General features: G+C 40.1%; 1 protein-coding gene and 1 long non-coding RNA gene across 2 annotated transcripts; one reads left to right on the plus strand and one right to left on the minus strand.

Moving 5' to 3' along the window:
- Positions 1-15888: 15888 nt before the first annotated feature.
- LOC108032480 (uncharacterized) lies at positions 15889-17189 on the plus strand. Its single transcript, XR_001768618.3, has 2 exons — positions 15889-16706; positions 16761-17189. It is a non-coding gene; the product is annotated as an uncharacterized LOC108032480 (long non-coding RNA).
- A 774-nt stretch (positions 17190-17963) lies between these two features.
- Positions 17964-18866, minus strand: LOC108032462 (protein CDV3 homolog). Its single transcript, XM_017106288.3, is given in 2 exon segments — positions 17964-18737; positions 18740-18866. Coding segments are annotated over 2 exon segments (720 nt in total). The 5' UTR covers positions 18792-18866; the 3' UTR covers positions 17964-18069.
- Positions 18867-27514: the final 8648 nt, after the last annotated feature.

The raw sequence follows: 27514 nt of genomic DNA on the forward strand, positions 1-27514 counted from the left end.
TCCCTCAATCCATGTGGGACTAGGTTATGGGCTGTTCGAACATTTGTTTTAAAATTTCTTTAAAACATTTATTTTTTTAAAACATTTATTTGAAAGACGTTATTAAATTTTAAAAGTTATGTTTCTCGTGAGCGTTTAAAAGTGTTAAAAAACACTGATTCTGTTTTTGACCCTTAGACCGTAACTGTATTCTTTTTAAAGACGCCTGCTTTACAATGCGCTTTGGTCACTTTAAATCCCAGTTGACCCAAAATTCATGTGGCAGTCAGGGGCTAAATATTGGTAGCCTCACCAGCATCCATGGCACGCCTCTATCTGCTGCGACTTGCACTTTTTTTCTGGGGCCGCTGGATGCGTCACATCTGTCTTTGCCGCTGCCTGGTGCTTCTTTGGCTACTCGTTTCGGCCAGTTCCTTTTGGCCAGAGTTCTCCCCTCGGACTTTTATTGACACTGATAAGTGTGCCCAGAGCATGGCAAAAAGGTAAGCAAAGCTGGCAATTTAAATTGAAATTGTTTGCCGCATCGCAACAGCAGGCAGTAAAACCAAAAAACGACCAAAGGAAAAAACCAGTGCCAGGGAAAATCGGAGCAAAAAATAAAACGAAAGAAAGCAAAAATGGACGAGCAAAAAATTAAGTGAGACAAAGTGTTTTGCGACAATGCAGAGAGGACTTGCAGTAGGATATAGTCTGGATATTCTGTGGGCGGCGGGGGCGTGGCAGCGGAATGCAAACCTGAGATTCGTTTGCAGCAGCTGGTGATCTGGTCGAGTGCGTGTTAATTCCATTTGGGCAGTATTTTTATTGACTAACCACACAGAGGAGTCCATTCCCCATTGAGCGAGTGTCTTGATTGTTTTGTTTAACATGTCCAACAGACCGGGTGCCGAGATATACACCCGCACATGGGCACGAAGGCACAGATATAGAGATGGTCCCTTTACGGGATTCATTTATACGGTCCTTGGGCCATCAACTGCACTTCTGGCCAGGCGGCAGGAAAAACACTTTGTTTAACGCACCCATGGGGTAGATTTGTTTTGCAGCAAGCAATTACTTCCCACTGACTTTAAATGTGGTCTTTATGCAAGCAATCGCCTGGCTCTTACTCCGATTATATGCCAGATTTATTAAAATAATTTATAATAAAACAAGGAAATACATTCATACTATTTCAAAAATATTTACAAGTAAATTTGTGAACCATATAGGAATGAAACCAGAATTTAAATAATTTTTAGAAGGTTAGAGAATCTTGGTTACTTCTTTTGTCTTATCTTACACATTACCACATTAGTAAAATAGTACATTCTTGAAAATTGCATGAAAAACTTACACTTTTTAGCTGCACAATGCCGATTAAACTCTGTGGCCAGCCGAGTGGAGTCCCTCGAGGACCTCAAAAACTTTGCCAATAAATACATGCATCCCTGCACTCATCCGGGACTTTCAGATCCACACTCACCGCGTTACCTTTCTTGGCGAACAAAAGTTCGAAGCACAAAATAATATCGTACACAACGCATATTTTTCGGTCCTGCTGCAAGGACTTTTCCCTTCTTCCTGTCCGAGGTGAGTGGTGAGGATACGGAAGTGGAGAAGTTGATGCCGAAAAGAAAATGGCGCGCGCAAAAAGCGGAAGTGCACATTAGTTGTATGCAAAAAGTTTTCTGTAAAAGGGGAAGCACAACTTATGTACAACAGAACAGCGCTGGCAAGCAAATAGGAATTTGTGGATGGTTTTGCCCTGTCAGCTGAGCAGAAAACTCTCTGCCCAACTAAGGAACTGCCAAAGCAACTGAAAAGGTGCGAACAATTTTTGTGCACACCTGGGCAAAAAATGCTTTCAAAAACTTCCATATTTCTCCCCTGTATAAGTACATGTTATTTTAAAAAAATAATATTCGACACTCAAAGTTAGCTGAAATTTCAATTTTCGTAGCTCTCTACTTCTTTCCCCTTGGTTATTAAATTTGCTAACTGCCGAGCAGAGTTTAATATATGCATGTCAAATATATGAATACGGTAGCCCAGTCACGATTTTTAAGTAGAACATCAGGCAAAGCATCCGGGAGCAGCGGGAGCATCTAAAATGCAGCCATCCTGTCTAGGAATGTTGCCCCGCGCGCTTGTCTGTCCGAAGAGTTGCAACAGATTTATTATTTACAAGTCGAGAGGGGTGGGGCTTTTGATGCCACTTCTTGGTGGCAGGCAGAAAGCCCCCTCATGTATTTACAAACAACCTGCAAAGTGAATGAAATCTATATGAATATGGCCACCAGTCTGAAATTATTGACTTACGGCAAAGTGTGTAAGCAACAAGAGCTTAGCAGAGGTACTCTAGGCTTTAGTGTACATTGTATCTAAGGTATGTGGAATCAAATAGAAGATAGGATATTTGTAGCAAAAATGAGTCTTAACAAACTCAGAAAGTGTTAGCTGATGAGTTAGCTTTTTTTCTGTTTGTTATGTTGACATGGCAATAATAATAATAAATGCAATAATAAAATGAAAATACACTTTAAATTTCAAATATTTTTTTGTAAGGGGGAATATTTTCAGCTGTCAATATTTAAGTAACAAGCCACCAAAGCCAACAGTCCCAAAATTTTGATGGCGTGTTTATTTTTTTGTCAAACGCAGTATCTGTTGTCAATATCTTGCGTCAAACAAAAAAGTGGGAGTCTTCTTTTTTTTATAAAAAATTCACGAAAGCGATTATTTTAATTTAAATTGCGGGGAATATTTTTTAAGCTCCGAATCAGTCCATTTGAGTTCTCAATTCAACGCCGCTCAGTGGGCGCCTTTAAATGGAAAATTCCACCGGCTGTTTTACCGTCGCATCGGAAATTCCTTGCGACAAGTTTATTATCGTCACCATCATTGCCATTCAACAGCATGCCACGCCCACGCAACAGTTGGTGCTGACATTGCAGGTTGGAGTTTTTGGAGAAAATCAAATGGAATTTATGGTCTGCACATTGCCTCGACTTGGACACTTCTTGAGGCAGAGACAGTGGCAAGGCCAGTGGCAGTGGCAGAGTGGAAAAGGAGCACAGAACCTTCTGTCATCTATTATAGAAACCTATAAATCCTGCCAGACGGCGAGAAAGGGGCGGTAATGTCTGTCATTAAATTAACGCTAATTTGTTTAGTGGTGTCTTGGGAGACATTTTGCCCAGAAAGGTCCGTTGAAAAGTGCCCATTGAGGGGGTATCATGGAGTGGCCTGTACATTCTGGCCAACTCTGTGATTTACACCCCGGCAAAGTTTGGCCTGAATTTCCATTTAAACAGCGCTTATGAATGAATCATTTGAGTGAATTGTAATTGCCAATTGATTCACTCGCAGCCGAATATCAATCTGAAATGTGTTTGGCAATGCACATTGTTACCTCAGGAAGCAATAATTACGTCGGCTCTGTAATCTAATATCCGTATGTGGGTATTTGGGTGTGTGGCAAACTGAATTTGGGGGCGGTAATAGGTGGAAGTTGGGCGTGGCACTGGCCATAATGTGTATAACATAAATTGTCATTGTTAAAGTGCTAATGAATTTTCGGCATGCAAATCTGTTCCGTTCTGTGTGCCATTACAAAACCCATTGTAGGTGCTCATTTTCTGTCACTGGGTCAACTGTGCGACATTCCATTCCTCATTTTGCAATTTATTATGGTTCGTTCAGCAATAAGTGGGTTTTTAATTTGTGCAGACAGATAAATTTTTAAAACTAAAAAAGATACAAAAAATATTTGAAAGTCGATGAATGCACCTATTTATGTTTTAAAGTCATTTAATTTTTATATACTTGCTTTATTTTTGACTTATTTAATAGATATATGTTAAGAAGTAATGAAGTTACTTGGGAAATTTTTAAAAGCTACATATTAAGCTAATTAATTTTAAAACATTAAACCACAAATCAAAAATTGAAATGTATAAAATCATTTCTGAATATATCGTGTTAAAAGAAAGAACAATTTAGCTGCTAATTGCTGTAATGATTAGCTCGTAAATACATTCAAACTGAATTGGCTGAATATTTCTTTGAACAGAAAAATCACAAATATTTCTGTAGGAGCCAAAGTCCATATAGCATCTAAAGGCAAGCCAATTATTTATGTTTTTAACAAGCACGCGTAACCGCAAAGTACTTGTAAATACCCATACTGTGGCCTTTTCCCTCCCCTGCAATGTCAATTTTATTGTTATTTACAATAAAAGCCAGTTACATATTTTTTGTACTGTACAACGCGACGTCGCCTACTACCTATGCGCAGATGGGTGTTCGGATCGGCTAAAGCCCAGTTGTTTCTGTATGAAATTGCAATTTATGCTGGGTACAAAACAATTTCCCAGCGCCTCAGATATAGACCAGGAAAAACAATGCGGCAGCCGTTGCTTCCGAAAAGGCAGTGAATGAAAATTTATGTTGGATGCGTGACCGTAAATGCTGTGTGCGTGATAAATCAATTTTCATTGCACAAACCCACACAACGATTCTGTAATTCTGTGCAATTTTGAGGGGGCGGCCAACGGGCTGGCTCTGCCCTGTTCATATGCAATTTTAAGTATTTATGCAATCGAGCGGGAAAGTTTTGCGTTCGGGTAGGATTTTTGCTCCATCCACCGTTGAAGGAAATATTTGCGGGATTTCGGTAATTGTAATGCATTCAATTGACAATTGGCTTGCGAGATTGACATCGCCCCCCAGTCCCATATATAATGCACCAAACTCAGACCGTAAATGTCTGATTATTTTGTGATTTATGCATTTCAATTTGAACCCTGTACGGATGTGTGTCTGTGCAAGCGGACATGGCCGATTTCAATTTCCACTCAGGTTAATTTCAATTAAAAGTTGCATTTGTGTATTAATTAACACGATACACGAACAGGCGCATATGAAGATTTATATCGCCAAAGCTAATTATGTCACAAGAAATAATCAGAGCACATCTGCAATAGAAGATTTACTCTCTCTGAATGGCATCTTGGGGATTGCATTTTCAAGTTAAACTTGAAATAGCTTCGAGCTTCAAAAATGTCTCTTATAATCACTAACATTTTACTATACATTCTGGTTATAAAATACATTTTAAAGTGAATAAATATTTAGTCATAGTAAAAACATTTTCCTAAATATTTTTAAGCACTCTTATCCTGAGGCTTTGAGTGTAAACCTACAGTTCCCATCTCCAATTTATCTTGGAACATCAAAAATGAAAAATGACTTAATTATAATTAATTGCCCTTGAAGATGAACAATATTTATAATTTCCCGTGTCTCTCTTCGTGCTACTTACCCTAAACGAGCCGTAAGTGAGTGTGCCTTAAAACATAGAGCCACATGAACCCCGACGTGTGACCTCAATACCGCCTGAAACTCCTCCCCCATTTGCCACTCTTGACTTTTAATGCCCCAGCTATAAATGTCAAGTCCCGTGGGGGCGACACGCCCTCCGACCTCCGACCTCCGCCCACCGCCACCGAAAGGAAATGACAAAGGGAGGGCGAAAAAAGAAAAACAAACCACAGCATTGCATAAAGCGACAAACAAAATATAACAAACAAAATGAAAAAAAGAGCGCAACAACGGAATGACAAACCCACACATATGTGCCCAGGACAAACAGACATTAAGAAATTTGTAGGAAGCGAATGCGTTTTATTTAATTTTTATTACCGTCGACGTTGCTCTGGGCCAATTTGCGAGATTGTGTGTGAGCTGGGGTGTGGCCAAGTGGGGGTTTGTGTTTGAGTAATAAAGCATTTAAGAATTATGGGCCTGGCGAGCAACAAGCTACGAAACAATTAGCTTGGCGGCCACACAAAGGAATCCGGTCCTTTTGGAAGAGTCAAAACGAATACCTCCTACTCTTTCCCCAAGCAAATGATCAGAGAGGTCCTTTCAGATGATATAATACCAACATCCTAAGCCAATGATCGGAACCCTTTTTTTTAGATTCAGGATAAAGCTGATGTACCAAATTTAGTTATTGTAATTATATCACATTAAAACACTCTATAAGAAATAACTTCGACAGTTATCTGAAACGTATATTTGTTTATACATACGTTTTACATTTTATTTTTTAATTCTCAAGTTCTCTTAAATTTTTACTTCTTACTTCTTATCTTAATTTATTTTTCCCTTCCCATAAGTATACACATATCGCAGTGTATGCGTGTGAAGTTTGCTCTCATATTTGAGCCAACCAAGTGAAAGAAATTGAGATGGTCGACGTGATGCCATTAAAGCTGTACAATCGTGACCGGGACCACATAGCTGTGTATACAGCCAAACCAAATATCGTTCCGCCATCTTATGATTAATGCTTTAATGAGCCACAAACAACGAGGGCGAGGAAAGAATGGTGGGCGTATGGGGAATTAGAGGCAAGTGGAAAGTTGTTTGGACAACAACGACAGCGGCAGGCAAACCGCACAGGATGCAGATGCAGTGCAGGTGGTGGGAAATTCTGCCAAAGTTTTCCAGCAATAACAACAAGTGCCAAACGCACGTCTGCCCCACACATATGCGCAAGTGTTGTCCGAGCTAGCTATGGCTAGCATTCGAAAGCTTTAAGCCATAGTGGGCCGAAATATGTTTTTTTATTTAATTTTTTTGTAATCTAAAGCCACAATAATGCAATTACTTTCGCGCAGTAATTAAATTAGTTTAACCCATTTTTATTAAAAAAAAAAAGACAGAGTTGACCACACTGGCCTTCACGCGGTTGCATGCTGACCAGTGTGACCGTTGCAGCGCTGGAAATTAAAGGCCAAAACTTTGCCATGTCCCTCGGTCATTTCAGTTCGTCCGTGAGTTATGCAAGTGAAGTTTTCTGGCCACCACAAAGGACTGTAATAACAACAACTATTTCGGCAGCAACAATGTCCTATACCGGGCAACGGGGGCGTATACGTGTTGTTCTGGTTTTGGGTAATGTTCGAGCGCTTCGTTTGTGTCTGCTTGCTTATAATTAAGCCTAATGTGCGCTTCGTCGACATTTTAAGCATCTAACATTGTTGTGGCTGGTTTTTGCCTAGTAATTGGCAACGGCGGCGTGGGAATCCCACTATTTTCCCAGGATTTAGCTGTGGCATGGGGTCCATTTCCTCCGAACAATTATCGCGGCCAAGTTTAAAGCTTTTGTTGAACCAACAAACTTTTTACGCAGAATAAATTCATTGCAGTAGCATGATTAATACGTTACGGCCAGTGCAAACAGCGAAATAGTTTAATTAGCATTTGAAACCCTAACGATGTAGATTAGGTACATAGAACACTGAGAGTAAGATAAGGCATAGTATGTATAAAAAAAGTTTTTATATTAAATGAGGACCTAAATATATATTTAAATATTTTACAAGCCCTGTAAGCAATGGCTTTCGCCTTTTATAAAAGTAAACATATTTTACAACCAGAAATTTTGTTAATTTTCAATCGCATCAGAATTATTTTATTAACCCCGATTTATCTGCATTTGCTTTATACATATATTCATATATTTTATGTGAATTTAGTGAATGTGTGTCATACTTTAACTTCTTTCCACGAAACCCTTTTAATTTTTGCAAAGCGGATTTATTTATTCGTTTTATTTGCCTTGGACCTATTTAATATTTACTTTTTAACACGGCAAAATTCTCGCCTCTTCCTCTTAAATTGCTTATTGAATAATGCCGCCAAACGTGACGTGCTGTGCATATTAAAAAACATTTATTTTCCTTCTTATTTTGTCAATAAAAACGAGCAAGCTTTGAACCATGTCGGGAGCATAAAAATTAAACGCCAGAGCAGCGAAACCGGCTGAAAAAATATGGCTAAAATATTGGAAAATGTATTTAAGGTTAGTCATAAACGGAAATCAAGTGAAAAGGTCAAAAATGCGCGGACTCGCAATTTGCCAGGCGCTCATAAAAATCCGAATCGCGGTGCCCAGACCTTATCCCCATCAACCCTGTGCCCTTCATCATGCAGTGTTAATTTATTTGTCGGTTGATTACAGCGAGCTTCCGGCAGCCTGACGACGGCAAAAGCAAATTAATTTTTATGTCTCTTTGTGCGGAGGGGCTAGGCGGCAAAAACACATTTTGAGTAATGCGATGGGAGACCCAAAAGCGGAAGTGTATTAATTTCCGACCAGAGACAGCAGTCAGGATGTATAAACACGTTTGGGATGTATAGGGATGTCAAGGTGATGGTTGATCTGCTACCAAGCTGTGTTTTCTGTTCGACAATATTGGCAAATATTGTCTAAATTACTTGTAAATTTATTACAAATTAAAAAATTAATTACACTTAAGCTTTTTAAGAGGAATCTAAAGATTTTACTTGTTAAGAGTTAAACTACTACAAATATTTAATAAATTGATAGTAAGAAAACTCTTGAATAAAATTATGCGGCAACATTTTAAAACGGTTGTCGAAAATTGTAGAATTTTTTAAATGAAATATCATTAAAAACCCATTTATAAAATATGAATTTAGGGACAAAGAAATTGTATTGACTCCTTTTGTAAAAAAAAACAAAAAATCCCTAGGTGTTCACAAAACTGAGGTATTAAAATGAACATTTTAATTAAATTACCTCATATTGAATGCACATAAATACTCCAATAAAACCACCTGACATAGAAGCCAGTGTTGTTCGGCTTAGATGTATCATCACAAAGGCATGTCAGCGTTTGTGGAAAATGTATTCGTGTTTAATTTGAATCATATTAGGTTTATGGTTATATATCCCCATCTTTGGCCCCTGCTGGGGATTTAAAATTTAAACATAGTTGAGCATTAAATCCTTCCAGCTGACACATTTGCCATTGCGACTAATGCCAAGACAAACAATGGAAAGGCGAAAGCATTTATCGTCGTTCTCTTCAGCTGCTTAGCCAATTATCAGTTTCGCATTTCATTGTCTAATCACGCCGGTGGAATGGCGGCCTTCTCACATGTCAGATGGCCGGGGAGTCCGAAAGGAAAGGAAGCCAGGTCGGGCGGAATAAGCCCGGCTGAGCTGGGGCGCCGGCCTTGCGGCGAAAGTCGGTCAGTTGTCAGATGGCTTTTGCGGTCGGCCGGGGTGTGGAGTGTTGGCTTTTGCCCGGGCGATGCATTTGCAATTAATTGCCATAATTAATTAGGTTTAAGCGAAACACTGGACCGAAGAAGAAGGTACACGGACCCGGTGCATATACAGCCGGGTGTCGTGTCCTTATCGGTTAAGACGATGGAGGCCGGCCAGGGTCTCATCAATTCCAGTGATATGCCCGTCGTGCCGGGACATTGTAATTAATCCTTAAAGCCCACGACTTGACTTTAAATTCAATTAAGCTTTAATCAATTGCCAGGCAACGGCTACAGCAACCGGATATGCCTGCACTCGTGCTCATTCTCTGTGTCCCGACATCATAGCGACAGCCACAAATAACCGCAGGATAACTTCATTTGCATGAGCCGAGGAAACTATGGGCTGGGTTTTTGTTGGTCCTTCACTTGGTGTCCAGGACAAGCGGATGGATGGACGGGGCCGTGATCGAGTGGGCGGCTCTGGCTTTTGTGCGTGGCCGCAGAAATGTAAAAATTGCAACAACGCACTGTACGTTCGAGGAAAGCCACACATAATATACATTTTACCCATATACAATGTAGAGTAGTGCTGTATGTATGCATATGCGCGTTTTTATTATGTCGCCCGCCTGTTTTCGCATTAAAGATTTTATTTTTATTTATTTTCCTTTTTGTGTCCACCGGCTGCCGAATGCTGCTGAATCTGTTGTTCTCTGTTACATTAACAGATATGTAGTTAACAAAAAGCATGCAAATATTTTACACCTGACATCAAGGTGTGGTAAATACGCTTAATGAGGAGCAGTCGAAATAAACACAAATTTAAAACCATACTATGAAAAAACTTAAATATTAACTATTAACTTGTTTGTGTAAAGAAAAATTATCAATAAAACATATATTTTTTTATTTCGAATGAAAATTACACTCTTTCCCTATGTAAAACCCCTACCAAAGTCTTAAATCATAAAGCAACAAATGATTTTAACTTTTATTTATTTGTTAACTTCCTTACGCAGCTTAATACTACGCTTAATTTATTACCCCGAATTGCCCCACATATCTTTAATCTCGCTCCTGGCACTGCACTTATTTTCATAATATACGATCCAACTCAATCGCCCATACCACATGCTCCATTTCGCGGTGAGTTTCTTCATTTATGTGTTGTCACAGCAATGCAATAAACGTATGAATAAATAAAGGCAAATTAAATAAAAATTGTAAAGTTGTGCAATAAAGAAAGTGCATAATTGTCGTAAAATGCCTCTTCAATGGAATGTTTATACTGCGTTATTTTACTTTACAGAATTCCGTCGCAGCTCATAATTTATCCAATAGTCTGCTCGGGACACATTAAAAAAGGTCAATATTTGGGGCTGTCAAGGGTCAAATGGATTTGCATGGGAAAGTCATTAACTTGGCCAACGGACGGGGTCGAGTAAGGGAAAGCAACACCTCCTCCGGAGGATGTCAAATAAAGAAATCGCTTAAAGCCAAGGAGGGGGACACAGGACAGGGCTTAAAGCCCATTTGCCAGTGGAACTGGATGACACATCATTATCGGCATAAACAACAAAAAGCACTTTATTGGCATCATCAACGGCAGGCAGCCGGAGATGATTGCAGATTGGTAGTCTCGAATGGAGCTGCATTTGGCAACCCTATCGGCCCCCCATTATCCGGGCCACGAAGGCCGACGACGACGACCCTTTCGGCCAGGTCGGCACCACCTGCACAATGGCCTATCTGCCTTCCTGTTGATAGATTGCTGTGGACGGCATGGGACGGCACGCCATGCAACATTACACTGATAATATTTGCCACACCCTCCACCATAATCCCCGCCCAGCCGCAGCACGAAAATGGGGGCTCGACCTGGTCGGGGCTTAAAGATTGCGGTGGCTCGTTGGCCATTAGGTGGTGCGGTGGGAGACTTAAAGCTTGATCAAGTCCGGTGGGGAAATCAAGTGGTTTATCTCGATGCATTCAGGGTCGGGCACTTCTTTGTTCTATCATTAATCCACTAACTCATTCATCTCTTTATAGAGATGTAAATGAAACCTAACTATTTTATTGGTAAAACATTGTAAGAAACACCCTGATACCAATGCATTCCCCCTTCATTGTAACAGACAGCTTTTTACAAACAAATTGTCATAGTATTGAAAAGTAAGTACCAAACAAAACCCTTATCGAAATACCTGAGACAAAGTAATTTACATTTTTAATTTATCAAAGCCAAAAGGCAAAAACTGAAATACCTTAGCAAACATTTATCAAGCGATAAGAGCCGAGTTAGTCTTTCAAACCCTCTGTGCCAAGGCTAGTAGGTTTTTTGAACCGCAAAAGCGAAGGACAAGTAATGGACATCCTTTCGGAGTGGTGCAAAAAAGTTATCCTTCTCGTCGCAGGACAAGCTTGTCCATCAGTATTAGATGCCCTTGTTCAGTTTTTCTGTGCCTGTTGTGACTATATACCAATAATTTTTACAATTTTCTTTGCTTGGTATTGTTTTTTTTATGCTGTGGCTGCATGACTTTCACTTGAGCCTGTCTCTTTGTCTGGCTTTCACTTCGTCCCTTCCCTGCCCGATGTGATAATCCAGCCCTGTGCCATGTGAATAATGGTGTTCCAGATATTAAGGCAAAAGCAGTTTAAGGACTTTTTCTATCTTTTCCCAGCAGCATTCGAGCGTTTTTTCAATGTCGCAGACGTCGGGCACGCCGCATGCTGATGACAGTTGAATAATAATATTATCAGGACTGCAAGGACTAAAAAAGTTTTTCATTATTTGTAAAAATAAGTCACACACGAAACACGTTGGACGAGTTCACCAAAAGTCACATCCACCATAGCCGTTGCCATACAGGAAATGTTTAAGCTACACAATCGATTTCAAAAGGCAATGCAGTAGGCAAATTAAATTTTGCATACCAAACATATTTTCAATTAAATTAAAATAAAACATTTTCCAATTTATTTATTTCTGTTTTCCATCGCTTACAATCGATTTGTTCTTTTTTGTGTTTGAAAATTCAGGAACATTTTCAACTATGGACCCCCTTCATACATGAAATAACAATAATGAAAACACATGCTATGTAATTAAATGCAATAATTTTTTGGACTTGCTAGCAGGACGCCTTTCCGCATTGATAAATGCAAATAAATGCACTTTTCATACGAAATTAACAATTTTGTGGAGCCTGAAGGGTAGGTAGGGGCGATTGTGTAATAAAAATATTCTCTGAAATAATAAAAAAAGAAAGCTTTAACAAGAAGCAGACACTAAAAACAACAGACTGGCCTGAAGATAATTTTAAATGAATTACGGTCAAGAGATGATTTGGTTGTGGCATAAGTAATAAAATACTTAAAGATACAAAAAACAGTTATCTGTTTCTATTAAGTTAAGTTTTTAAATGAACATTGTATTTACTTTTATTCATTTTACTCGATTACCAGCTTCTTATTAAAAAGAATTGCAAACAAGCAACGTTTTACATTGCTAAAAATTAAGTAAATTTTTTCCCGCATCCTTTTTAAACTCATTATACCCCTTCCTCAGGGTGTTTTCGATGCATGAACTGTTTTTGCTGCACAGAAGACAAAGCCGCAACAGTTTACAATAATTTGCATACAATTAAAAAAGGAAAATAAAACGAAACCGCCGACGGGCAACGAACCATTCTCAGACAATTAACTCGAAATGACTCTTGCTCTTTTAATTCGCTCGCTGAAAAGTGCACGATCTTTTCACAAGCATTTACGGTATGTTAACTGAACACATTTAATAATAGTTGTCAAACGAAAATCATTTTGTTCCATGTATAAAGTTGAATGGGATGCCAACCATGTTTTAAATTATGGGCCTTTCCTAGCGGTGGCATTTTCATTTATTTATGCAGTAGCCAACAATCAACTGACCAAATTCAAACTGGTTGGCCAAATTTTAAAACAAACAAAGCATGTTGAAAATATTTACATATGAACTTTCATTTGACTTACAATTTTCGTTGCAGTTGTTGATTTGCTGTTGCTCATGAATAATATGTTTACTAGTTACGAGATGGTTACTCAGTTGAAAAGTTGTGGCTTGCAATCGTTGGTACACTGTGGGCAGTATTTAAATGCCTGAGCGAGCCAGCTAGATCTGGCCCCATAATTAGTGTCAATCTTAAGGCCCGAAACCAGGCATATCCTTTAACCCCAGCATATGTTCCTCGTCCGAAGACTTTGCCCACTTAAGTATGCAACACAAAATTCTCGTACGCTGGATGCGTACCAAAAGGACCAAAACCAAGACTGCTCGTTTGCGCTGGTGGTGGCATTGTGTTTGTGTTGGCCGTCTGTGCTATTTACTTGGCCAAAACGTGCGTAAAGTTTTAATTATAAACTTTTTCTGCCACTCCTTTAAGGCGACTGGACCACTCTTGCAAAAGTTCTTGCCAAAATGGAATTTAACGACACTTTAAAGAGGCAATTTAGCAGATTTATTGGTATAGGTGCCGACATCTGGTCTAGTAACTCAAATTAAGATTAATTGCATGATTTATGCGCACGTTTTTCAACTGCCTCTATAACCGGTCAATAGCCAAAAATTTAAATTCACTGAGTGCAAACACTTGAATCACTTTTTGTTTACATATTGCATGGCAAAACCTTTTTGTATAATTGCAAAATTTCTGGGCAATGGAGAAAATCAATTCCATTTGCTGATGGGCAAAAAAAGGAATTAATTTGATTCCCATGTGTGTTTATATCGATGGAGAAGAGTGCAAATCAGATCAAATATGGAATATCAAGGGTCATTTGCTGAGTGCAAACTAAATGGGGAACGAATGAAAAAAGTCGTCGAAGCATGGAAAGCATTTCAGGCTTTACTTTTAATTAGTAATAAACCTTTTTACTGTTTTTATATTTTTAAATCTAGTTTGTGCAATCAAGGAATCTTCGATAACCCTACGCTTATATGGAAATGGATAATTAGGCTAATAAGCATTGTTAAAGCACTTGTAGGGATGTCAGGCTTAGTTCGGGTTCCATCCAAATATGGTGCAAATATAATCGCGTTCTCTTGGCTGTCGAAACCTGAACAATACACAATGCAGAGTCAGCACACACAAGGGCTCAGTACCCTGAAAATGGCTGATTGCCTTTAGACAAACGCCATTTGGGCGGATAATTGCCGGCGGGGCTTTATAAGTCCACAAACGTCTCCACATCGCCGGGGTTTTTGTGCACTGACTGATTGATTCGGTGAATGATTGAGCAGTTGTTTGGTTGTACACTTCAGCAATACATTCAATGCATAACTACAATGGGCATAAGTTATGCCCTGCTGCAGAAATCCCCATCGAGATGGAGAGTGAAAGGCGGAGTTCACTTGACTCGCTCTAATTCCCCCACAACGATAATCATGTTGTCGATGCTGCTGCACAGATATCTACCCCATCCTGATCCACTGACTGATTCAGACAGCATCCATTATGTCTGGCTGAATTATTCAGGCAGTCAAGTGACCGCAAGCCAACCCAAGTCGATGATATTTATTTGAACAACACACTAGAAAATTCGCATTTCACAGAATATGCATAATAAAAATATTTTTGTAATATAAATAATGAAATTTAGAGCATTCTTTAATTGTATTTAGTATGTGCCTGATTGAGTATCCACGCAAAAGCACTTGTTGCTCTCAAAATAAAATGCATGCAATGTTGCACAATTCATAAAAGTTTCAGCCTTAATTTATTATATTATTATGCAGTATTAGTTATAATTGCCTATTTTAATGGACTTTTCTTCCTCTCCTAAGCTGTGTCGTATAAATAAATAAATCAAAAACTTAAGCAACGGAACAAAAAACTTATCGCCCCGAAAACTTCCGCTGCACGGACGCTTATAAAATGGGGGACATTGAACTTCTCAGCGCACGGGCAAAGGCATTGCTCAAAAACTGTGAAAATAACAGCAAAGAAGCCGGAAAAAATTACAAAAAAATGTATAAAAAAGCCACATCAACACGAAACATTAAGCTTCACAGTCACAACATATTCGGCTGGCTGATGCTATTTCTTTAAAGTCGCCGCAGAGCTCAAATCGAATGGGAGCGCACGCGCCTGCAAGTATGCAATGCCGTAATTCGAGACCAGCACGCGATGGAGATGATGTGGGGATACGGCTGTGGATAGGTTTACTTTACGGGTATTGGGGCTCTTGATTCGGAGCGGAGAGTAAGCCCAGGGGCCGGAGGCCACCCGGGCAGTGGGTTCTTTACGAAGAGCGGAAGTGCTTTAATTTAATGTTGGTAGAAGATAAGCAGCTAATCTGATCGAAGGTTACCTGGCGTTTTTATATTTAATTCGATTAGCGGATAGGCTGGGCTGCTTTCACATTCCCATGCTTGCTAATGGTGTCTGAATATTATAGAAAAATAGGTACAAAACATTACATTAGGTAATATTTTCCAAACTCTTCTAGAAAGTTTACAAAATATATTTTAAGAGTTGTCAATATGAGTAAAATAATTTATCTCATTCGTCGGAAATTAATATTTGATTTCATATTTTACCTTTTTAGTAACTTATAATACATTCCTTGTTACCCTGCTGCTTGCTGTGAAGTGAGAAATATACAAGCAATCGACTCAATTAGCCGTTGAATAAGCACTTTCCACACTCCCGCGCTAAACAAACAAACACAAAACTCAATTAGATGCCATAACTAAATAATCACAAACACATTTGCGCCAACAAGAGCTCTTTTCAGTGGAAAGCCAACTGCCGACCAAGAAACGTGGCTGGGTGAAACAGCAAAAACAAAAAAAAAAAGAGGGAAAACCGGGTCAACAACAGGAACAACATGAGCAACAATTTTGAAACAATGAAATGACGACAACGACAGAAGCGGCAAGGCATGCCTGGAAAATTGCTCGAAATGCTCAGAAGCCAGAGGGGAAAATGGTGGATGGCAGGCGGTCGGAAAAGTGGGTGTACGCCCGGCCAGGGGAAGGCATTCCAACATGTGACGCACGTGACAAAACTTGTCAAGTGACTTCACTTCACTTTGACTCCGAATCCCGGCTCTGTTGTCCGTAAACAAGAAGACGGAATCCCGGCTGAGAAGAAAAATAGGTTTGTGTGCATCGTCCCCTCAGAAAATGCTTAAGAAAACTCTGATCTCGGTAAAACAATAAAGGAAAGGCAGAGAGGAAAAATCAGTCGTGGGCTATTCCAACTTGTTGCGCCTTTGGCTGAATTATGACATCGCGAGTTCGAGGTAACAAGAAGACCTTGGAGACGCACTGAAGTATTTTAGGAGGAGCAGTGAAGTGGAATGCTATTGGACACACAGAAAGTCATGAAGAAAAAATAATATAAAATAGCTTAAAATCTAAAAAAAACAATATACCCATAACAATCATGAGCACTTAATGATGAAATGCCGCACTAGTAGGCTATGAAAATCCAACTAAGAAGGCCTTGAAATCAAAGTTAAAATGGTAGAACTTGCTTTGCCGACACAGGGGTTGAGCCTTATTCTCGTTTGGCTTCTCTAACAGCAAACATCTTTTCGGACGACTATCAAATTTCTTGGACTAAAAATCCTACTTCCGTAAACAGGCTAATGTGAGTGTGAAAATTTATAATTTTTTTAGAGAAATATTAGATTTGAGTTTCCAGAAGCGAAATGTGCAACCCCGGAATGTGTTCGATGCCCGGCACCTGCTGTGGACCGACGGGCGGCCTGGGACCCTGTATGCTGTGCGGCCCCTACAATGGCCAGTGGTTCCGGTCGATCAACCACTGCTGCGGTCCCTGCGGACCCTACGGCTGCTGCTCGTGCTACGGGCCCTACGGCGGACATTGTTAGCCTGCTTAGAAGGAAAGTAGGATTTGCTCATCCACACCACTGAAAAAGGAACTCTAAACAGTGCAGCAATTATGCCTCATCGATAAGGATGTGCCATCTGAAGAAGCATGCCAGCCTAGTGGATCCAAAAATTTGTGTTTGACGAAAATTGTTGGGATATATCTCTTGGATATCTAGCCAGGGGGCTCCCAGTTTAATCCTACAGCAATAGATGTTAATAAATTTTGCGTACTATTAAAGAGGTTGCTGTTTTAATTTAAGAGTTAATAAAAAAATAAAAATAAAATAAAAGTAAATAAATATAAATATTTTTAAGGTTGACCTGGGTTATCTTGCATCACTCATACGTACTGTTGCCTTTGAAAGTTTATTTAAGAATACGTGGCTTTATGACTTTCTTTTAATTATGCCAACAGCCTGAAATATAATTTTTCTGTTTCCAAATTTGTTTGCACAAAAAATGGTTCCATATTTTAGATTTGAAATAGGATTGCACGGTTTCAATTTCTATCACTCATACGTACTGTTGCCTTTATTCATGAATTCTTTTTAAATATGTCAACGAAGTGCCACCTTCTAAATCAACTTTTACTCGGATAATTTTATGTAAGTTATTTTTTAGAAGCTTCGCGCAACGCCTTTAGCTTGAAATATAGTTTTTTGTTTTCAAATAAATTTCTTGCACAAAAATTATACCATTTTTAGAACACCCCAATGTATAATTTGTTCCTTTTAATGTACCTAAATAAAAAAAGATATTTAAAAACATCCTCCGAAATCTTTTACAACAAATTGTGGTCGAAACTCCACATCTACCAAATTAAAGCGGCCGGCTTAGTCTGTTTTTTGCTTTGCTTACTGTCCGCCGGGTGCATTTAAGGCTAAAACCGATTTGATTGTAAATATTTGGCTCGTTTGCGGCTAACGACACATCGGGGACCAGCCAAAAAGTCGTGTAATGCTAATGGGCCTGTTGAGTGCAAATTTGTTTACGAGTAAAGCACCACCGAAAATAGAGGGGGTCTGCTTTCGTTTTTATTTGGGGCGAGGTTTGGTTTCTGAACAAACGATCTCAATTAAATTTGAACAGCAACGATAACTGGAAGCATTGCATCTCCACTACTTGGTGCGCTTGCCAGCCTTGGAGCCACTTAGAGTGGGAAAATATTCGGGGCTGTTGAGATCGGGGGCTTGGGGCTTTCCCCGCATCTTCGAGTGAGTTTTGGGCAGGCGGCTCTCCACCTGGTGGCGTTGATTGAAGTCACCTTGGCTCTGGCGCAGAGCCGGGGGAATGTAGATTTGGCTTTTCACCTCGGGAGGTTCTTCCCTCTGCGGCTGCTCCACAGTCTTCTGTTCGACCTTCACTACCTCCTGAGGTTGCATCTCCAACTTTTGCCAAGGACAAAACGGATTCGACGAACCATCTGCCTGACCCACGTCTATGCCATCGCCGCCAGTGTCACGCTGCTCGGAGTCCGGACCTTTGTGCTCGCCGCCACCGGAAAATGGACCCAAAACCATGGAACTAAGACTCGTTTGGATGCCACGACGATCGCTGGTATACTGCATTCGCATTTCCTCCGTGAAATCGCACCATTCATCCTCGTCTTCTGCAGAATCGCCTGAGAAGCGAATGCCGAACTCCAAGGGCTTCAGATTCCCAGTTCCAGTTCCCGATCCCGATCCTGATGGACCCTCGCCAAGAGCGTCGGTGTCGACCTCGGTGGCCAGCTTGGCCGATTCCTCCAGTGTTTTGTACAGCTCATCGGTGGCCAAGTAATTTGAGTTTTTTTTTTAACCTTTTTGTCCTTTTTGGCAAAGAAATCATCAAGACTGGACATGGTGAATAGGTTATATTCAGCTTGTGTTTCGGGATATAATCACAATTTGGTGTTGATCCTTACGATACCAAACTTTGTTTGAGAGTGACACTGAACTTATTAAACATTTGACAAGGCCTGTGCCAGTAAAATCAAGGTCTACTTTAAACCAAAATTAGTTGGTATTGGAAATAAGTAAATATTCTAAAAAACTTAGAAAAAAACCTACAGTCCTTAAATAATATTAACAATCTGAAAATATGAACGATCTTTTTGAGTAGATATTGATGATAAAAACAGTTCTTTTAAATTGGTAGATATTAAATTAGGTTATTATTTCAGTAGGAAATAACCAAGTAGCCGAAACTAAGGCCACATTCAGCTGCAGCAGTGTGTGCTATAGATTTTTTCGTTGAGTCCTCGAGTCCTTTATTTTTACACCGCTGCCATGGCAATATAATCTGGTCGCTGAAAAGGCGTAATAACATAATTTGAGACATGGGTACTGGTTACTGTGGGCAATGGTATTTGCTATCTGCTGGCATATGCCACTAATTAGAATTATGTGCGCGTAATGCCCCCGGCCACGCCCCTTTTGTGCAGCCAGTGCACACGCCCACACTTGTCCCAGTGGGTGTGTGTGTCTGTGCGGCAAGAGCCTTTTTGCGCCAGTGTGCCGTGCGCCGAGTAGTCACATATGTTCATTATGTTTGCCAGCCGCCAAGTGGAGTGGCGCCCGAGCAGGGTGCTCCTCCTCGAACCCTCGACGTCTGCTTGAGTAATTACCAGAAACAGAATCAGGAACGCAACGTGAATGCTGCGGCGGGATGCAACTGCAGGTCGTCCTTGTCGCCATGGCAAAAGCTTTTTATGAAATGACGATGACATAAAACAAATGCGCTGGTCAAAAGACAGCGGGCGTACACATACAGAGCATGTCTCTACTTAAATTTATTATTTAATTAGTGCGACCAGAAAAGTGGGTGGCGTGTGGCTGCTCTGCGTATCAAATATAAGGAGATCGTAAAACTCTGAGTTTATTTAATGTGTTTAAATTATTGGCAAGAGTGCGGTCTTTGTCAAATATTTATGTATAATTTGAAGTGAAGGAAATTGAAAAATATTAATATTTCTAGAGCAAAAAGGTTATTAGGTTTTTTGTGAGTAAAGCATTACGGATACTTTTCTGAAATTGGCATTTTTTTTGTTCAATCTTTTATATAAATTAATATTAAAACCTGAAAATTAGATAACAAAAGGTTTTTTTCCACATAAAAGCTCCAAATAAGTCTTCTTCTAGTCCTGCGGACATTAAATTAGCGTATGATCATAGCCAATCAAGTGCAAGGGTGCCAAATCGCACCTGCAGTTGTCAGTTCTTAATTAATTAATATTCAATTAACACCAGAGGCCAATTTCAACTTCAAAGTAAAGTTAAAACTTGGCCGCAACCGCAGGTCTAAAAAAATGAAGTAACAGAACAGTGTAAAGGAGAAACGCTTTCTTTATTGTACCTACACTTTCTCAGTTTTCAATTAAAAATTTCGATTGCCCTCGGGGCGAGTAAAAATTCAGATTGAGGCAGCTGTGGGGTTCAAGGAAACACTCCTGTTTTCATTTAGGGCAGATGAATTTATGCACATCTGAGTTAAATATTCCCTGGCACATGAGTCACAGGGGCCAAACAAAAAACACATACTGCATAAAAGTGGCGGGGCTGTGGAAACTGTGAAAACTATCGGAGGAAAGCCCCCAACCAAAGCCATCAAAAAGCCATGACAAGTCAGACGGAACAGGACAAACAGCACAGGGGGATGGAGACGCAGAGGTGGTGGTGGGGGTGGTTCCTCCCGGGCTGTGGACGGGGGAGGTAATCAACCCGGATCCGGAAGCGAGACTGCTAAAAATATTGGCGCCACTTTGCCGGGACGTCTGGCCGGAGAGTTGGCGACGTCTGCTTCAGATCTCGCAGCTCTCCTGTTATTGTTATTGATTTTGGCCGGAGTTTTGTGCCCTCGACCGGGCGTTTTCATCCACCAGGATGCATAATTCGGGTACTTCCTTGCGTGCTGGCGTTGATGACATCATCATCACTGGTGGCGGTGGGGCCATCAGTGGCAGTTTTCAGTTCCCAACTTTTCCATCCAGTTTTATTGTATTTCATGCCGCCACCACCCTCGCCCTGATATTTCAGTACTTTGTAAGCTTATATGGGCATTATATTTTTATGCTTATTATGCGACTCGATTACTTTAAAGCTGTTTATCGCCCGCAGCCGCAGAGGAGTTAACATTTTTTTTAAATATATTTTTTTGCTGACAATGAGTCCGTAACTGGCGGCCACAGACCGGCAATTTGTAGTAGCCGCACAACTTACACCCATTAAAGCAAAGTGTTACAACACATATTTAAATTACAGACTTTTCCGCATCACGCACGACCCGCCGCCTCTTACACATGCTCGCGCTTTTCGCACCGCTCGCCTGCCTGCGTGCCATGAAAATTGTTTGGGAAATTGCAAAGTTCCTTTGGGAAACTTGGCATCACGCTTCCCGAAACGTACACAAAAGATACGGGTAAAGGCTAACTATTACTAGTGATACCAGGCAATCGGATGGGAAAAACTAAGGAATTTATTTAGTTTTTAGGCTATTTTGGGTTTCTTCAAAGAGTTAGGTTGCAACTATGTAATGCAACTCCTTACCTCAGGAACTTGAAAAGGAAATAATTTTCATCTTATATTTTGTAATATAATTAATTATTTTACATTATTTTGCTTTTAATATTCATAATGGCATTCAAAGTACAGGTTAAACATTTTCATTAAGCGATAAATTTGTTATTACACTTTTAATGCAATTTTTTGAATTTCTGGTAAGAATCCTATACTAAACTTAATAATTATTTACCTTCTATGCTACCCTCTATGCTACTAATTTAAACTTATAGACTAAACCTTAACAATCACTTCAATTTGCGAAATGCAAAAACATCTTCGCATTGACGAACTAAAATTGTTGTATTGCCTTTATCCAATCTTCCTATTTGCCTTCGTTTTATTTGATTTAATCAATGTGCATTGCCATTTTCCGGCACACACTTTCCTTTCGGCCCCACTTTCCCATTTTCTTTGGCGTTCCGCTTCCTCTTTAACGCTTTATTTGTTTGTATTTGACTTTCGCCGCGTGGGCGTAAAATGACGCGAAGGAAGCTCGAAAGGTAAATACAATTACACTGAGTGCTCCTGCTCCGGATTTCCACCAGCCTCACCCCCCTCGAACTCACTATTGGCCAACAGGAGGGAAAACAGATAAAAGCAAATACCTGGGCAAACAAATCATTTGGAAAACATTTTTGCGCACAAATCACATCAAGGTGCAAAAATTATTTACGAATATTATTTTGGCAAACCCAGTGCCGCAAACGAAGCGTTGAAGATGGCAAAGTGCACAGACAAGTTCGACGGTTGGCTGGATGGATATATAGATGGATTCTGATAGAACCAGAACCAGATAGCAAAGTGCCGAAAATGGGCAAAAGAAAAGCCAAAGCCAGTCGGAACGTAAAAAGCGTGAAAAGTGTAAATATTGCCACTACCATAATATTTGTACGGAGATGTATTCTTTTTTCCTTCTATCCACACTCCACCTCCATTTTGTTGATGAGTGTAAGCTTCAATGATTTTTAGCAAGGACGATGAAGTTGTTGACTGACTCATTCAATAAGAAGTCGGGATAAATGGCAGGCTCATCCAGGAGTAGAGATTACCCTTCGAAAAGTAAGACAACCATTTCAATATATAACATACTCTGTGGTTAAATATTGGAAAAAATATCTCTGAAACCGATTTAAAAAAATATCCGAAGTGAAACGATACTCTATGGTTTCTCTAGTGGTTTTCAACCATAAAATACAAATTCTGCAATCCAAAATAATTGCAGAAATAATCAGGCTCTCAAAATACGTACAAGAACATGTAGGCTAATATATACATATGCAGAAATAACAAAAATATTTTATCCAAACCAAAAGTGAGTTGGAAAGTTGGCAGTCACTTGCACTTCCGCTTACAAGTGTTGCCTTTGGGAGTGGAGGCACAGATTATAATAATAAAACAAATAAACAAAGGCCAGAGAGAAAACTACAACCCCTCATGGAGAAAATTTGTATTTATGGCGCAAACTTGTGTGCGGTGGAAAATACGCTAGAAAAACAATGCTCCCTACAAGTTGGCAAGATTTCTGCGAAATGCAAAAGGATATGTCTATGTGCTTTTTCTGGCTTTTGTACTAGTGCGATTGTGACCCACATACGCTAATAATGTTTTCGCAGCACTCTGCACAATAATTTTCTCTATGTGCTTTCTTGCTGTTAGCGTTTCGCCTCTTTGAATGATAATTAGGTGGGTATTCCGCGTGTGGATCTGGCAATAGTGAACCCTTTGAAAAGAGCCCCTTGAATTGTACGTATTGAAATGTTTAACAATCAAGAAGGGTTATAGGTAAGTCAGAATATAATTAGGGTAAAAGTCAAAGGAAGCGAAATACTATAAATAGATGAGCTTCCTTACCAAAGGATTAAGAAATATTTAATAAAGAATACAATAGTTAAATACAAATTTTAAATAATTTCAATAACTAGGATTTATAAAATTTAACGTAAGGTGCCTAAAAGTATGCAACAATATATTTTTTATTTCAAAGATACAACCAAATTTTTTTTTTTTTTTTTTTTTTTTTTTTTTTAATTAACATCTTTATTTAATATAATCCAGGAACAGATCTAATTAAAGCCTTTAACCTAAATGTTTTCTTAAGTAAATAATCTCTTAATTATAAATTATAATTAGTTTTCAACTTGGTATATAGGAGTAGATCAAATTACGACTAGTTTCAAGTAAATAATATATTCATATTAGTCTCTTAGGAGCAGCCCAAAATGTCTTCTTTTGAGCCTGCGAATTGGGATAGCCCCCTGTAATCTCCGGGCTAGACGATTACGGTGGGCAGTTAGACGGTCGTTGTACCTGCTTGAGAAGAACGATATTTGGTCTTCAACAAGACTCAGGTTTAGGTCATTGTGAAGCGTTTGGCCGCTAACGAACCACTCACAGCCAGTGATTTGTCTTAATGTTTTGTTCTGGACGGTTTGGAAACGTTTTCGGTGGGACGCAGCCGCCACTCCCCAAATTTGGATTCCATATCTCCAAGTTGGTGCGATGATTTGTTGATAAATGTGCCGCTTGCATCTTAGAGATAGTTTGCTTTTCTTGTTTAGCATCCAGAATAATTGGTTCCGCTTTAGGTTGCACATTTTGACGACTCTGGCAATATGTTCTCGGAAGGTTAGGCGTTTGTCCAGTGTGAGGCCTAGGTATTTCGCCTTAGTCGCTTGCTCTATGTCCACATTATTAATGTGGACCACCGGAGTTGTTTTTCGGCGTAACGTAAAGCAAACGTTTACGCATTTGCTTTCGTTGATTTTGATATTGTTCGCCGTGGCCCATTTCTCGAATTCGTTGAGGTAGGTTTGCAGCGTTTGTGAAGACTCGGTCTCACTGTTCGAGGAGCTGAGAAAGCAGACGTCGTCAGCGAAGCTGGCCAGCAGCATTTTGCTGTTGTCGTAGGTCATTTCTTCATAGCTTGGCTTGGGGATGTCTGCTGTAAAGATGGAGTACAGTAGCGGTCCTAAGACGCTTCCTTGGGGAACGCCAGCTGTAATGGCAACATTTGCAGAGATTGCGTCTCTGGACTGGACGCAAAAATCTCTGTTTGTGAGAAACGATCTGATGAGCTTAAACAGGTTGGCTGGCAGCGCTGTTTTGACTTTGGCTAGTAGTCCCGGGATCCAAACTCTATCAAATGCCTGTTGTATGTCAAGAAAGATGCCGTTGCAGTATTCTTTATTGTCGTAGGCCTTCAGGATGTGATTGACTACACGGTGCAATTGCTCAATCGTACTGTGGCCGGCTCTGAATCCGAATTGGTGCATTGGGATAGTATCATTGTCTTCTAGGTGTATTATAAGTCGGGAAGCTATCAGCCTTTCCATTACCTTCGATAAAGAGGGCAGGAGGCTGATAGGCCGGTAGGAGCATGGATCCTGTTCCGGTTTCCCTGGCTTTAGAATCATACTGATTCTAGCACTCTTCCATTTTTTGGGAAAGTATTGCACTCTAAGTATCGCATTGAATATCAATGTGATAAATAATAGTGCTCTCTTGGGAAGGATTTTAAGTACTGCGTTGCTTACTAGGTCATGACCTGGCGCCTTTCGACTTTTGAGGGTACGTATCATGTTTGAGACTTCTTCCAGACGGATATGTCTTATTGGAGGTGACATCTGGAAAGGGCGCTGTAGTATTTCGTTTATTCTGTTGATATCCTCCTCGGATGCGAAATTAAACGCAGTGAATCTGTCGCCAAGGTGTTCCGCAAATGTTTGTACTTGCTCTTCTAAGGAGCGACACCAGTTACCATTGCTGTTCTTCAGAGGCGTAACTTTCTGTGGCATTCTTTTTACTTTTTTGGTAAAGGACCACATATTAAAAATGGAATCATTAGAATAGTCCATATTGGTCAGCATATGTTCGAATTGCGCATTTTTCAATTCAGCCATGGCAACGTGAAGCTCTCTGGCGCATCTATGCCATTGAGCTTTATCCTCAGGACTGTGCGTTCGAATATAACGTCTTCTCAGTGCTCTCTTACGGACTAGAATCTCTGCAATGTTTGGGTCAATTCTATTCGAGTGGCGTATGAGGGCTCTGCCATGATTGTTTGCAGTGTACACGTTTGCACTCCTCGCCGCATTTGTCACGTTGGTAGTGAAGAGGTCTACAGCGTCGTCAATCTCAGCAGCAGAGTTGAGCTCAATGTTAAGGCGTATCGATCTACATAGTTCTTCCTTGAAAACAGCTACATTTGTGTGTTTGCTAAGAAGTTGTCTACGTTGAGTGCATTGTATGGCTTCTGTTTTTAATGTAGTGATGAGAGATAGGTGGTCCGATTCAAGGTCCCAGCTGTCTCTGATGCTTAGCTTGTCGTGTGGAATGTTGCGATAAATTGCAAAGTCTAAACAGGATGGTCTTCGATTTACTGCGCTTGGATAGTATGTTGGTGCTCCAGTCGCCAGGATGTTGGCGTTAATTGAGATGGCGCTTGCGGCAAGTAAGTTACCTCGGTGACAGGTGATCGCAGAACCCCACCATGGATGTTTGGCGTTCCAGTCTCCGCTGATAAATGATCTTGGGAAGTTGAAGTTAGCGAATATGTCATCAAATTCTGATTGAGTCCAGCTGAAGTTCGGAGGGCAATAGATTGATCCGATGAATATTTGTCCTATACATGTTTGGATTCTGGCACCCACGATTTGGACTTTAGCATGGACGATTGGCTCGATGGGAAAGTGATTGATCTTTTTGTTAACCAGGATTGCAGCTCCACCCCTGTGGCTGCCGTCAGGTAGATTTGAAGTGTAGACTTCATATCCAAATAGTTGAAGGTTGGATGTCTTCGTTTCAGTGAGAAGGAGAATGTCAATATTCTCTCTCTCCGCAAGGTGGCCGATTTCCGTCATTTTGCCGGCAGCACCTCGCGTGTTCCAGGTGAGAATTTTTATTTGGGACATTGTGTAAGTTGCGCGTTAATTGCAACCAGCATCTTCAGCATCTGGGCTTGCATGGCGTATAGACCCTCGATAGCTTTTGAGAGCGATGCAACTGCCATTTCTAGTTTAGATTCTTGTGCATTTTGCTGTTGTGACACATCTGGGAAAAAGTGCGCATGATTTTTTGCACCGTAGTGATGTTGCTGTTGAATGGCGTCCTGTAGCCTATTTGTTAGGTTTCCTGGTCGTTTGTTTTGTTTTTCCGTGATTGGATTTGCATTTCTGGCTATTTGAGCATAAGAAACTCCATTTTCATAATGTTTGGGTGTAGAGTTATTGTTTATGCTCACTTTTGGGGTTTTCTGTACATTTTCGTTCATTTTGAGCAATTTTTGATAGGATTTGCAGCCACGGAAGTTAGCTGGGTGATTTTCACCACAGTGAGTGCAAGTTGCTGGTGCTTCTTTGCTTCTGGGACAATCTGATGATTTATGGTAGTCACCGCAAGAGACACAGATAAAAGGTCTGTAGCAATATCTTGCAGTATGACCAAACGATTGGCATCTCCTACATTGCACTATGTCTTGTGCTTTTCTGGCTACTTCAAAACGGACGCGTTGGCGACATAGAGATCGTAGTTGGAGTATATCTTTGTTATTTAGATTCTTTTCTACATTAATGAAGAAGAGGTTCATCTGTTCACCGCTCTTGTTGCTTTTTGGGTTATATATTGATAGAACTTTATGCCCCTGTCTGAGTAATTCCTCTTTGATTTTATGATGGAGCTGTGAATGGTGTAATCCTCGCACAACAACTCTGAATGGTTTCTCGTCTTTCAATTGATAGCAATGGAATTCAATTTTCAGGGAATTTAGTTGTCGTACTACAGCCCTGTAGGTGTTTGCGTCTTTGGTGTAGATTCTGTGAGTGGAGCCCACAGAGGATTTGATTTCAACATTTTCAAGATTTGTAACTTCCTCGATAGCGATAAGAAGTTCGTTCACGTTTGTCACGTCCATAAGAACGATTGGTGGTGGTTTTGGACTACCAGTAGAAGCAGATTTTACCGTAGATGAATCAGTTTTACTTTGTACGTTTGCGTTCTTGTTATGTGCATTGCTGTCTTTAGCCTTAGA

The sequence above is a fragment of the Drosophila biarmipes genome, chromosome 2L (genome assembly GCF_025231255.1).
Source record: "Drosophila biarmipes strain raj3 chromosome 2L, RU_DBia_V1.1, whole genome shotgun sequence".
Classification (NCBI taxonomy): domain Eukaryota; kingdom Metazoa; phylum Arthropoda; class Insecta; order Diptera; family Drosophilidae; genus Drosophila; species Drosophila biarmipes.